Consider the following 12,536-nt stretch of genomic DNA (forward strand, 5'->3'; position numbering starts at 1 on the left):
ATGGTTTAAGGAAGCAGAATTTGGTGGGTTGTGGGTTTTTTTTACTATGTAGTATTAGCATTTTTAAAGATACATGCTACTGATAACTAGTACAAGACACTGACCGCAGCTCAGAAAAGTTTACCTTGGAGGCTTCATCAGGTGGTTAATCTGGATTTTATTTAATGTTACAGAAAACACAGCATTGTTTCTTTGAAGGAAACACTGTAATTTGTTAAACTACATTAATCTGTCCACAAGGTGTCTATAGTTCCAAGTAAGATGAAGCTTGGAAGGATGGTACATGAAGGAGCTTCTAAGTTGCAGCTACAACAACTGCTTCTTAACGTTTCTTTTACTTGGTGTTGTCTAATACATTCAGTTTTTTGTTTCACATGTTGACTTCCAAATGCAGTTTTGGTATTTCTTTGAGCTAATTTTACTTATTCATTTCTCTCTTACTTTCCAAACAACTTAAAGAGTAAACTACTTTTTTTTTTTTTTCTGCCAGCTTCACAGGAGTTATTTCCAGCCCTGTATCATCTCTGCAAGTCTCGTTTTGCAGAAAGTAACAGGAAGGGGTTAAATGTGTTGATGAAGAGTGAAACTGCAGTTTGAGTTATTCAGAGCTACATAGTAACATTCTGCAATTCTGTTCTTGTTCATATATCTGTTTTTCTCTTTTTGTGTGTTGTTATTGTTTTTAGGGTTCTAAGTTTGGAATTAAATAAAGATAGAGATGTTGAAAGGATACATGGAAGTGGTGTCAATACCCTTGATATTGAGCCTGTTGAGGGAAGATAGTAAGTATATACTTTATTTGGTAAAAATGTGTATGAGAACTTCACTGTGTTTTGGTATTATGGGTTTATTTTCTTGCTGAACAGTCAGTTATAGCAAGAATGTTGAGGTAATGAGTGTTGTAACTTGTGTGCTTTATTAACACTTTCAGCATGTTATCCGGTGGGTCAGATGGTGTTATTGTGCTTTATGACCTTGAAAACTTGAGCAGAAAACCAAGTTACACGTGTAAAGCACTTTGTTCTGTGGGAAGGTAGGTACTAAAAAATTCTCTTAGAAGTTCATATTGGTATCTCTTATGTGACTAGCATTAAACTCACAAATTAACGTGCAGTCTTATTTTTCGGATAAAAAGACTTCAGAAAATAGTGCCAGAAATCATTGAAGGCTAGCATGATTCATTATGGTATTATGAAAAAGTCAATCAAACAAACAAACAAAAACTTTGTGAGGATTTCTGCAATTTACGAAATAGCAGGAGCTAATTGTTTTTTCTTGATTGTCTAACAGTTACGATATATGTAACAGCTTGTGTTGCTGTAGACCACACAAAAAAGTCAGACTTAGTACTCCAATTTCATGTTTTAACACAACGAAAAGACCTCCAACCCTTTTCCAGGTCACGGTTCCTCACCTGTGAATTTAGTTAATTTTTCATGTTAAAATTTGCGAACTCTGTGCCAGTAACTATGAAGAAGTAATTTTGGGACTGTTGTAGAAATATTCCATGTATCCCACAAATATATATGATATATATATCTTTGAATAATTATGTGTTTAAGCAAAAGGAAAATTATGTTTGCATAAACGTGTTCATCTGATTGGCAAAAAAAAATAATATAGATTTGAAGTTGTTGGTTTTGTTTTCCTTCTCCCTTCTTCTAGCTTTACTAATTGCTGTTTTAATTTCACCAAGTAACTCAGCAGGTTCTGAGGTAATACAAAACTTCTTAAGAACATGTTTGAATGAAAAGAGATATGTTACTGACAAAATTGGGTCATATTTTTTCTGAAGAACAGCGTATTTACTGTGTGTAATCTCCACAACAACTAAAAGCCTGTATTGATTTGTCAGGCTTTTCTTGCAGGCAGTATAGATTTGTCCATTTATGGGTATTAGGTCTTCTAACAACAACTGGTTTTTTTCCTTGTATTTACATGGTAAGGTTATCTAGTAGGCTAGGACTTAGTCTGAGGCACATACCAACATACATCCTACTGTATAAAATATTAGTAGTTACATTTTCCCCTTAGCTTTTCCCCAGTCTTCAAATTACTTGAGGTCCAAGGCCTTCATAAGTAAGATTCACAATAACAGATTTTATTTTTAACAATGAAAGGCTTAAATAATATCTTGGACCACAAGAAAGAGAGTGTAATATACCATGCATCAAAACAAACGCGTAGGAACAGAATCTACTACAAGTAAGCTACATTTGGTAAGTGTTGATGGATAGGACTTCTTTAACAGAACTAATTCAAATCATAACTAGAACAAGTAATGACTGTACATCCCCAAATTTCAAAAACAAAATTAATTCCGAAACAGATATAACAAACTGAAGAAATACATGCTGCGAAGACACATAAAAACTGGCAAATCTGTGCTAAAATCATGCCATTGTTAACTTCAGTTAGGTCAGTAGAAGTATTTCATAACTTGAATATTTTGTTTATGAGTGTAGTTAGTTGGTAGTTTTTTTTCTTGAGTAGGTGTTAATTTGTGTAGATTCATATTTTATTTCTTATCAGTTGAGTAGAAGTATAGATCATACAATCTGATTTTGTGTAAAACAATTTTCTAAATTTTAGCCTTATTATCACTTAAAGTAAACATAATAGGTTTTTTGCCTCAATTATTTCTTCTCAGTATTCCTGTAGCTTCCTAGTATGTTTTAAATACTTATTGTAGCAAATAGCTACAGATATAGCTTCAACTATTGGAATATTATTCATGCAGCGTTCCTGACATCATAAATTAATTTTGTAATTACCAGTAAGAAACACTTCCCATGTGACTATCTGGCTCATGTCTTTGAGTGCCTTGCAAAAATTTGCCTGTGTTCCAGGTTTGCAGGGCACAAACAATTCTGCTCTCAAAGCTGCTTGAAGCGGTAGGCTTTTGGTAGAAAACCTTTAAGGCTGTTTCTGAACTGACTGAACTGGGACTGCTGAGGGTCCAGTAGTTCAAAACATTAGAGGAGATAATTGCCGATGATAGTCTGTCATTTACCCAGTGTTTCTTATCTAGAATTTAGGGCAACTATTACAAAAATCAAGAACTTGTCCCACTTACGGTTTCATAAGATCCACGCTGTCCTGTGGCAAAAACTGCCATTTGAGAATAACTGAACAATATCTCCTTCTAGATAATATATAACCGATGCTGTGTGTAAGGTAGTCTCTTCTACTCAAAACCCGTCTAGGAAGAATGAATGGTAGTGACCTTACTATCCATAGAATTAATTCTGCGTTTTTCTTTGGTAGAAGAGATTAGGATGTTCTGAGTAATGGGGGAAACTACTGCATATAGAGTGAACTGAGAATAACATATATCCCCAAAACCTGATGGCAGACTGAATGGCATGTGACCCCTACTAAGCCTATGTGGATCAAAGGTGATTTCTTCAGAGCTACCGAAGAGTTTTTCCATTCATTCCTCAGCCCTCTGGATAATGGCAGAACTGATTGCTCCAGTGCAGTGCTGAACAGCTGAACACGGTCCAGTGTTGCAAACTTACATGCATTGTACCAGGATGATTAGTTCCTTGTGCTCAGATTTTTATGCACAGTGCATACAGATGCCTTTGCAGGAGCAAGTTCACAGTGAGTCAGGCTTGATTTCCTGGTGCTGCAGGTACTGAAGATTTTTAGCTTGATCCCAATGCAGGATAAGTGCACAAAACAGTTATTTTTTAGCACCATGGCAAACTAACAGGCTGCTCCAGCATATGCTTCAGAGATGAACGATGCAGGAATTACTAAACTAAGCTCAGTAGTTGCTCAGTACCTCTCACTTGGCATTGTCAGTGCTGGCTCATGTGCCTTCTAGCAACTCAGGCAGGGAGGTTTATTAGCTTTAGGTATAGTGCCAGATCTATACAGAAGATCTGCATCTGTGTCTACACAATTATACCCCTGCAATAGTTATGGTTTGGAAGCCAGGACACTTGACAAAACAGTGCAAAGATAAGAGCTGAAGTGAAGAAATCTTGTGAGCACTTCACTAGCTGCAGCTGGAGCCACATATACTGCGTCTGGCTGGGATGGAGTTAATTTTCTTCAAAGTAGCTTGTATGGTAGTATGTTTTGAATTTGTGATTAGTCTTCATAACACACTGATGTATTAGCTGTTGCTGAACAGAATTTGCATAGTGTCAGGCCATTTTCCATTCCTCTCTCTGCCCTTGTGACAAGTAGGCTGGAGTTCCACAAGAAGCTCTGAGGGAACACAGCTGGGACACGTGACCTGAATTGACCAAATGAATATTGGTATTCCATACCATACAATATCGTGTGCAGCAATAAAATTGGGGGCTGGGGGATTTTTTTGACCTGTATATGTGATTGTATTGTTCAGTGGATACATTTCTAAGACAGTGTGATTCCACAAGCGTGAATGGTTTGTAGTGTTAGGCTCTCACTTTAAACATTAGATCTTTAAACATTAGAATTTAAACATTGCAAAAGCCTTTAGTGCCTTTTATGCCACAGATTGAGTGTCTTAACCCACAGCTTCTTGAAATGACAGCTCTTCACAGTAATTGTTGATTGATTGAGAGTTGAGATACCAATACACCTAGTTCTTCTTGAAAACTTCATTACAAATTAAAAGAAAAAGTGTTTAAACTCTGTTTTTGACTTGTTGAGTATCAAGACAATTATAAGAAGATCATAAAGATGCTAACCACTGGAATCTTTCCCTTGATTTCAGGAGCCATCCTGATGTACATAGATTTAGTGTGGAGACAGTCCAGTGGTATCCTCATGACACTGGCATGTTTACTTCGAGCTCATTTGATAAAACCTTGAAAATATGGGACACACAAACTTTACAAGTAAGAGAGAACTTCTACAGCTTGCAGGCTTTTTTGTATATGTATTATTCATTCCACATTTGCAGTTCACCCAGAGCTCAACAGGACCAAGCATCCAGAAGGATGAAGAACAACTGATGGCTAGAACTGAGGATGCAGAAGAGGGTGCCGTGGTTCTGGCATTTATGTATACCTTGGTTTGTACCTGTCTGTTTCTGAAGTTGTGAATATCTAAACTGTATGAGAGCTTGAAACCCTTGGGACAATTCCTTTGTGCTTTTGCGGTGAACAAAAATAGAGCTGTTTGAATTTATGCTGTGTAAACTTGTCTACGAAGGAGTGGTCTGAAGTTTGTTCCTCGGTATTGTTGTCTGTAATGGTAGTGTACAGGAGGGCTAATATTTCCAAATTACAACATTCTTGTTTGCTGTTTTTTCTTGGTGGCTTTTCAAATTTTTTATAATTTGTAAATAATTTCCATTCATGCTTCTGATTAGCCAGTTTTCTTGGTCTTTCTTTTGTGTTATCTTTGAGCTCTGGCATAATTTTTCTAGTGTTGGAAGCAGACATTTAGTTTGTGATGTTTGTGTGATCTGGTTTCTAAGCAGGAGAGTTATTGTTAATATGCAAATAGTAATATTTGTATTAGTCTCGTTTGTAGTGATTACTTGAAAAATACTTAATGATATCTACATTCTGACAACATACTTGGTGCTGTGATTTATTTTATCTTCTTATTGTCAGGCTGCAGATGTATTTCACTTTGAGGGAACAGTCTATAGCCACCACATGTCTCCAGTTGCCACAAAGCATTGTTTAATAGCAGGTATGTATGTGTTTTTAAGAAATTGCAATGCATTTTAGAGTTATAGTAAAAGGCAAGTAATAATCAGTAGGAGATTTTTCCCTCACCTGTTTTAATTTTACATACTTTGATTCTTCATAAGGTAGAAACTCATTGGTATGACGGATTAGTCAGACGATGTCAATAATAATATCACACTTGTTCTTCTGAAATAATGCATCAGTCAATTCTTCTTCTAGATAAAAATTCTTAGCTATAATTAGGTTATCTTTCGTTATATAAATTATCATTTGAAGGTTATTAGATCCAAACGTAGTAAATTGTGTAAATTGAGGGGAGGAAATGCGTGATACTTACATGTGAACAATTTAACTAGGTTTAGAAAAGAAAAATATTTCAAGAGATGTTTAAGTTTCTTAAGTACTGTCCTGTTTACCCCAGTTTCTAAATTTTGTTTGTTATATGGCAAATTTACTTGGACTAAAAATGGAAATCTGTTAATAGAATGCATTGCTTTGACTAAATGAACTGTTATGCAGCTAACACTTCTATTTCTTTGTCATCGCCAAGATTTTTTTTGTTGTTATTCTCTCGAATGCTCGGGGGTTTTTTTAACTGTCTTTTGTTTCTCTTGTTACAGTTGGTACCAGAAGCCCCCAAGTACAGCTCTGTGACTTGAAGTCTGGATCCTGTTCTCACATTCTGCAGGGTACTTTTTAGTCTGAAACATAAATGTTAAACAATAACTACTTTGAGTAAAACAAGTCCTGTAAAGAAACACTGTATACAATGTGTTCTTTGTAAGTATCCTGACTAATTTATTTATTGCCATTGTGGAAGTTACACAGTGGCAAAAGATTCCTCGGAGTGTTAGTCTAGTGCTATTGAATTGGAGAATACAAATATTAAGTAATGAACAGTTATTACAGATGTTTGAGCATTTTCATGACCTAATCAATAGTGATTTTATTACATAGTACAGTGTAGATGTTTTTGTGTTCATGGAAATTGAATATGGGATGCTGCCTTTTTTAAAAAAAAAAAAAACAACAACTTTGGCTATTTTCAACAAAATATTGTGTGGGTGTGCTTGCATGGATTTGTTTAGAAGTTTCTATATAACATGTGATGTACTACTTGCTGTAGAAGGGTGGTTTCTAGTCCTTTGCATTTACCTAATTCAGTAAACACAGGCGTCTGTTGTTGCATAATAGATTACTTTTTGCATTTAATGAGAATTTGCCCATAATGTCTCTCTTTTTACTATTTACTTTTTGGAGTATGACTCTATATACATGTGCTTAAGCGAAGGCAATTACACAGTAAATCTTCAGACTTCAAACCAGCAGGGCAAGAGCCAGATCTGATCTAGAAACTGTAGAGAAGAGTTAGCTGAGACATAGCAATGTAGAGATGCAGGTCGGTTTCTTCACTGGCCAGCTCAAGTCTAAAAGCAGCCTCTGTGCTTTCGTGAAATGCAGAGCTTAAGCCACTAAGTTCTTAAGCTACTAAGCTACAATGGGCATCTCAAACATTTTGAAAGGATTTGAAAAAAAACAAATGGAAAGTTCCTTCTGTGTGTGGGAACACTAGTGCTAATACAAAATTTAATAACAGTATTGAAACTCAGTACCTGTGGCTGTACTATTATATAATGTGTTTTGCATTGATAAAACTATATTTGTTATCAGAAGGTATAGACATGTAGTATTCTATTTTACTTTCAGCTCACTGCAATTCCCTCAAGCAACCAGAAGAAAGACAGTTAACGTCTAGCCCAAAATAATACATTTTCACATAATTCAAATTCATATTACAGTTTAGATAAGTTTTGTGGATTGGTGGATCCTGTAGAATTAAGTCTTGCTTTTACTTTTAGTTTTTTACATCCGATGGTGCATATAAGTATTTTCCTAGAAAATCATATAAGTTTTTTCATAAAATTTTTAGGTCACAGGCAAGAAGTACTGGCAGTATCTTGGTCTCCACGTCACGAGTATGTTCTGGCAACAGCAAGGTAGAGATGTTGGTGGACAGTTATATGCACTAAAAATGTCTGATGGTTAAATTGAATACATTCATTATGCGTATTTTTTTACAATTCAAATGCACTTTTAAAGTTAATCTTCATAATTTACTTTAACCTCTTCGAAGATTTTTACATCTTGCCTCGACAAACTAAACCTGGAAAGCTGTCCAAGTGATGCTTATTTTATAGGAAGATTGTACAGAATTTTGAAATAGCAGTTGCATTTAAAGGTATAGGAAAGTGATACAGCATTATAGAGATACTAATTTCTTACTCTTTATTAGTGTGCATGTTGCTGATCTGTTTTGTAACAAAGTAAAATACTTTTACCATGAAGTACCATCCTGGTTAATCATGCTTATTCATGCCAGAGAGTATAATTCTGGTAGCTTAGCTAACAGTAATAACTTTCCAAGCTACAGTGATTTGGTGAGTATGGATTGTATTAATATGTTGATATTCTCAGGCCTCTTTTTTTTTTTTTTTTTTTTCCCTTCCTTCCAATCACCTTCAGTCTAAAAAATCCTCTTGGCTTTCCTATAACTTCTGCATATGTTAGCTTTTGATTATAATATGCTATTTCTCTTCTTAGTTTCATGGTTAGCAGATTTTTTCATTTGAATTGCAGAGAGGATTGTCCATTTCATAAGTTGAGAGTGAAATTTGAGTAAGTTGATATCAGAATTGCATACCCTTGATTTCTGATACCAAGCTTCTGAAAGTCTCAGCATACTTGGGAAATTTTCAAACAGTGTGACTTGTTTTAGCAAATGAAAAATTGTTCCCTTGTTTTCTGTCAAAGAAGTAGCGGCAAATTTTATTAAATATTGACTTACCATGTCTCTGAAAACATTTTGCTTCAGAGTCATATAAGTATAAACATGTGTCTACTTATGTTGTCATATTGTCTTACAATAATTGGATGTCAAAACTGTTTCATATGGCTTCACTACTTAATTCAGTGCTATAAATGGATGAATAGCTGCTAATAACATAATTCAGTTTTGCCATCTGCTAAGACAAATATCTGCAAGAACTGGCAATACTGAGATAATTAAGTGGTAGTGAGGAGAAACTGACTGGTACTGCTGAAAAGAGAATCTGGACTAATCTTGTGTATCAGGAGATGTGACTGTTTTCTAAGACAACTGTATGTTTGCTTGTGTTCACTTCAGGGGAGGGAAAAATGTATTTTTTGGGTTTTGTGTGGCTTGTCTATGAAACATATTATTTCCAGTTTCTCTGTATGATACTTGGCTCTTCCATATTTTTGGCAGGAGATTGGAACGGTCAGAGAAGTAATATTTTCTGAGGGTTCTTCACGCACTTCAGTTTTAGGCATTAGAGAAGGTTATAAACTATTTTTTGCTCGTTAGAGCTGGCTAGAAAAGTTTAGCCAATAGAAACTGCATCATCAAAAATGGACAACTATAGGCTTTTATAATAAGGAAGCTCTTTCTATGCCTTTGTTAAGAATATTTCAGTGAACTATTTGCAGCTTGTTGCTTACTTTATAGTCAGCTCAAACCTCATGATATCCCTGTTCACAGTCTTAGAATATTTGTTTGCACCAAAATAATGTGTTGTCAGCATACTCAGGTGAAGTACCACTTGGAAGTTAACAGAATCAATCTGTAGTGGAGGTGAGCACAGAAGAACGAATTAGTCATTAGTTTTGTCAGGTGCAGAATAGGTAAGGTGTCATCATTTAATGCAGGGTGACAATAAACTGTGGCAGATGCTCTCTGTTAACCCCCTCTTCCATCACCCCCAGTCCTCCCCACCAAGGAAAAGGCAATACGAGGAAAGGCGAGGCAAAGAGATAGAGAGACTTCGAAGCTGGAAAAAAGTTAAAAATGCTTTACTAATGGTACTAATAAAATAGAAAAAATAATACAAAATATACAAACCCAATCTTGAATTTCCTGGCACAGCTCAGTGATGCAGGGCAGGCACCTGGAACTCCTGGGCTGGACTCTGCAGCAAACCGAAACTAGATTCAGGGTCTGGAAACAGGTCTCAGGTTGCAGACACGACAGGCAGGGTCCCCTTCAGATGCCAGCCATGGTCGAAGAGGGAGAGAGACACTCGTGATCTCCCACTTCTATAGGGTGTATGATGTGTATGGGATGGAATACTTAGTTGGTCAATTTTGGTCACCTGTTCTGTTCGCCTCCTTCCAGATACGCCCCTCTTACTTACAGGACGTGCATTTTTATCAATAATTTGCGTACCATTGCTATGTTATCAGCTGCCGTCTGCAAAAACAAGCAGCCAAACTCAGAAAAGTGCTGTTACTTGGAAGAACTTAGCTGAAAGGAAAATTCACTAAAAGAGAATCTGGTCTTGTTTTTAACAAAACAAGGGCATAAGGGCATAAGGAATAACGGTTGGTTTTGCTTTGGTCAGTTGCTATATGTATACTATCTATATTTCTGATATTAATGCACTGATCTAACTTGAGAACACACAGGAAAAAGCATGTAGTACTTCAGTTAGAAGACTGCTTTTCTAAGAAGCAGTTTGGGTATATATACCAGCTGTAGAACAAAGAGATACAGTTGCTTTTGTTTAGCTGGGGTGAAAAGTGATTTATTTTTGGGAGGTTTTTTTGTGGGTTTTGGTTTTGTTCTTGTTGGGGTTTTTTGTTTGTTTTCTTTTCCTTGAAAGGTCAGTTAAGTTGCTGGGAACTATCTAAATAGTGTAACTAAATATATCTACACTGGTGACTTAGTGCATGGGAAGTGATCTTTTCTATGAATTTACCTGCCATCTATACCTGAGAGTCTTGTGGTGCACACAGAAGTATACTACTGAAATGCTCAAATCAAGCTGCACATCAAGGTGCTATATAAAATGCGCTGCCTGTGATGTTGCCTTCTAAGCATGTGCAACAAATACCTAGTACCAACAGTCACCATTGCTTTTGTTGCTGGCAAAGGCTCAGTGTGAGTGAAGCATGAGCATGCAGCCTGGGAACCAGAATGAATGACAGCAGCCTGAATCTTGGTATTTCCCTCCTTGTGCCACCCCGATAATGTAGGCAAAGCCAGTGAGTTTCTACAGAAGAAGCAAGCTCTCCATGTTTCTGCCATAGCACTGTGTGGCAACTGAGCGTATAAACCTATCCAGCATACGTGTACGTAGCCAATTTGTGTACCAGTCATACTGTAGATCTGTGATAGCAAGAGCTTAAGTTCCCAGGCAACCATTAGACAATGCTGGACTCTGTAGCTACAGTTTAATCAACAGAAGAACTAGCAAGTTTATTTCTAGTCTGTGTATGTATGTAAGAGTGTTATGTTGTAGTCAAAGAGGCAAGTGTATTTTATTGTAGACAAAGATTCATTCTTTTGTGCCCGTAGTCTACCAGTTATATTTATTGATTAATGTAATTGAATGTCTGAAGTCTGTCTGAAAAATCTTTTCATGAAATTCTGTTGGCTTGAATGTGACTGCATGATGAGTAGTTTTGAATAGTGGCTGGACCAGGGTGAGTTCCTGAAAGGCTGGCTAAAGACAGTTATTGAACCAGGGTGCACACAGTTTCCCCAGTGTATGAAAATCTGTTTTTCTTAGTGCTGACAACAGAGTAAAATTATGGGATGTGAGGAGAGCATCTGGATGTCTGACTACACTTGATCAGCACAATGGAGAAAAGTCCAAAGCATCTTCTGAGGCAGGTAATACAGAATATAACTGTTGGTAATCTATACATAATCAAAAGCATTCTTATAGTTCATGAATGTGTTGAATGCTATTAATAACATGAGCAAGGAGAGTAGCAATAATCCAGTTGTTACCAACTGCGTAACACAGGCCATTGAATTTATTCAGTTATTTCTGTTGTAGAGACAGTGTTTGTGATTTGGGATCTCATTTAGAGAAATCTCCTTGGCAACAACGTTGTATCTGTTCTAAATGTTTTCCCCAAAAAATGTAGATTAGGCTTCATATAAGAAGCAATCACTTCATAAGCTATTCCAGTAGTTAACTACCCTCCTTCAAAAACAAAGACAACACAAACAAAATGCACAAAAGCGCATTTGCTTACCTATTTAGATTAGTCATGCTTCCAATTCAAGCCTCTAGAATATTTTCACATACATGGTGCCATAAAATCAATTATATTGCTTTTTACTGCATAAGGTCTACAATAGAGTATAAGTTTATGATTTTGTGTAATTTATCTTCCTCTGAGCTTAAATATATGTTTCACTACAGTCAAATGCATTAATGCTGCCTTGTATCGGTTGTTATTAGTGAAAACATTAACATTTTAATGTATCTCCAGGTCACATTTCCATACCAAAAAAAAAAAAAAAACCCCACAAAAAAAGAAGACGACAACAACAACAGCAAACCAATAACTTAAAGGGAAGCTTCTGAACTTTAAATTATGGTTCATGAATTTTGGTCAACTCTGGACAAAAGATATTAAACTTTACTGGGTCAAAAATAATTGAACAGTCACTGCTCTGAAGTAGGAATATATAGTATTTGGAATTCAGTCACAAGTTATAAACCGTGTCTCATGGCTCTGAACAAAAGGATTTGCATAGCATAAATCATAGCGATTGAAGCTACATGTCTGTCAGACTGACTTGTTACGTGCAACTTAAATTGCATGTAGAAAAATACATGCAAATCTCTCTAAAGACAAACTGATTTTCCAAAATGTACAGATGTGAAGTAGCAGTAAATATCTGTTTTAATCATAAAATCATAGAACAGTTTTGGTTGGAAGGGTCCTTCAAAGGACATCTAGTCCAATCCCCCTGCAATGAGCAGAAACATTTTCAACTACATCAGGTTGCTCAGAGCCCCATCCAGCCTGGCCCTGAATGTCTCCAGGGATGGGGCATCTACCACCTCTCTGGGCAAC

The 12,536-nt window shown here is 36.2% G+C and overlaps 1 protein-coding gene across 4 annotated transcripts in view; it reads left to right on the forward strand.

Moving 5' to 3' along the window:
* The window catches only part of ERCC8 (ERCC excision repair 8, CSA ubiquitin ligase complex subunit), a 30,455-nt gene that overhangs the window by 1,648 nt on the left and 16,271 nt on the right, over nucleotides 1–12,536 (forward strand). For all 4 annotated transcript variants that reach the window (XM_065860303.2, XM_065860301.2, XM_065860302.2 and 1 more), the window contains exons 2-8: nucleotides 687–782; nucleotides 932–1,033; nucleotides 4,715–4,838; nucleotides 5,562–5,643; nucleotides 6,263–6,331; nucleotides 7,573–7,639; nucleotides 11,231–11,334. In XM_065860303.2, the coding sequence (XP_065716375.1) occupies nucleotides 933–1,033; nucleotides 4,715–4,838; nucleotides 5,562–5,643; nucleotides 6,263–6,331; nucleotides 7,573–7,639; nucleotides 11,231–11,334 (547 nt within the window). In that variant the 5' untranslated portion in view covers nucleotides 687–782; nucleotide 932. The remainder of the gene's footprint in view (nucleotides 1–686; nucleotides 783–931; nucleotides 1,034–4,714; nucleotides 4,839–5,561; nucleotides 5,644–6,262; nucleotides 6,332–7,572; nucleotides 7,640–11,230; nucleotides 11,335–12,536) is intronic.

This window comes from Patagioenas fasciata, chromosome Z (genome assembly GCF_037038585.1).
Source record: "Patagioenas fasciata isolate bPatFas1 chromosome Z, bPatFas1.hap1, whole genome shotgun sequence".
Taxonomy (NCBI): domain Eukaryota; kingdom Metazoa; phylum Chordata; class Aves; order Columbiformes; family Columbidae; genus Patagioenas; species Patagioenas fasciata.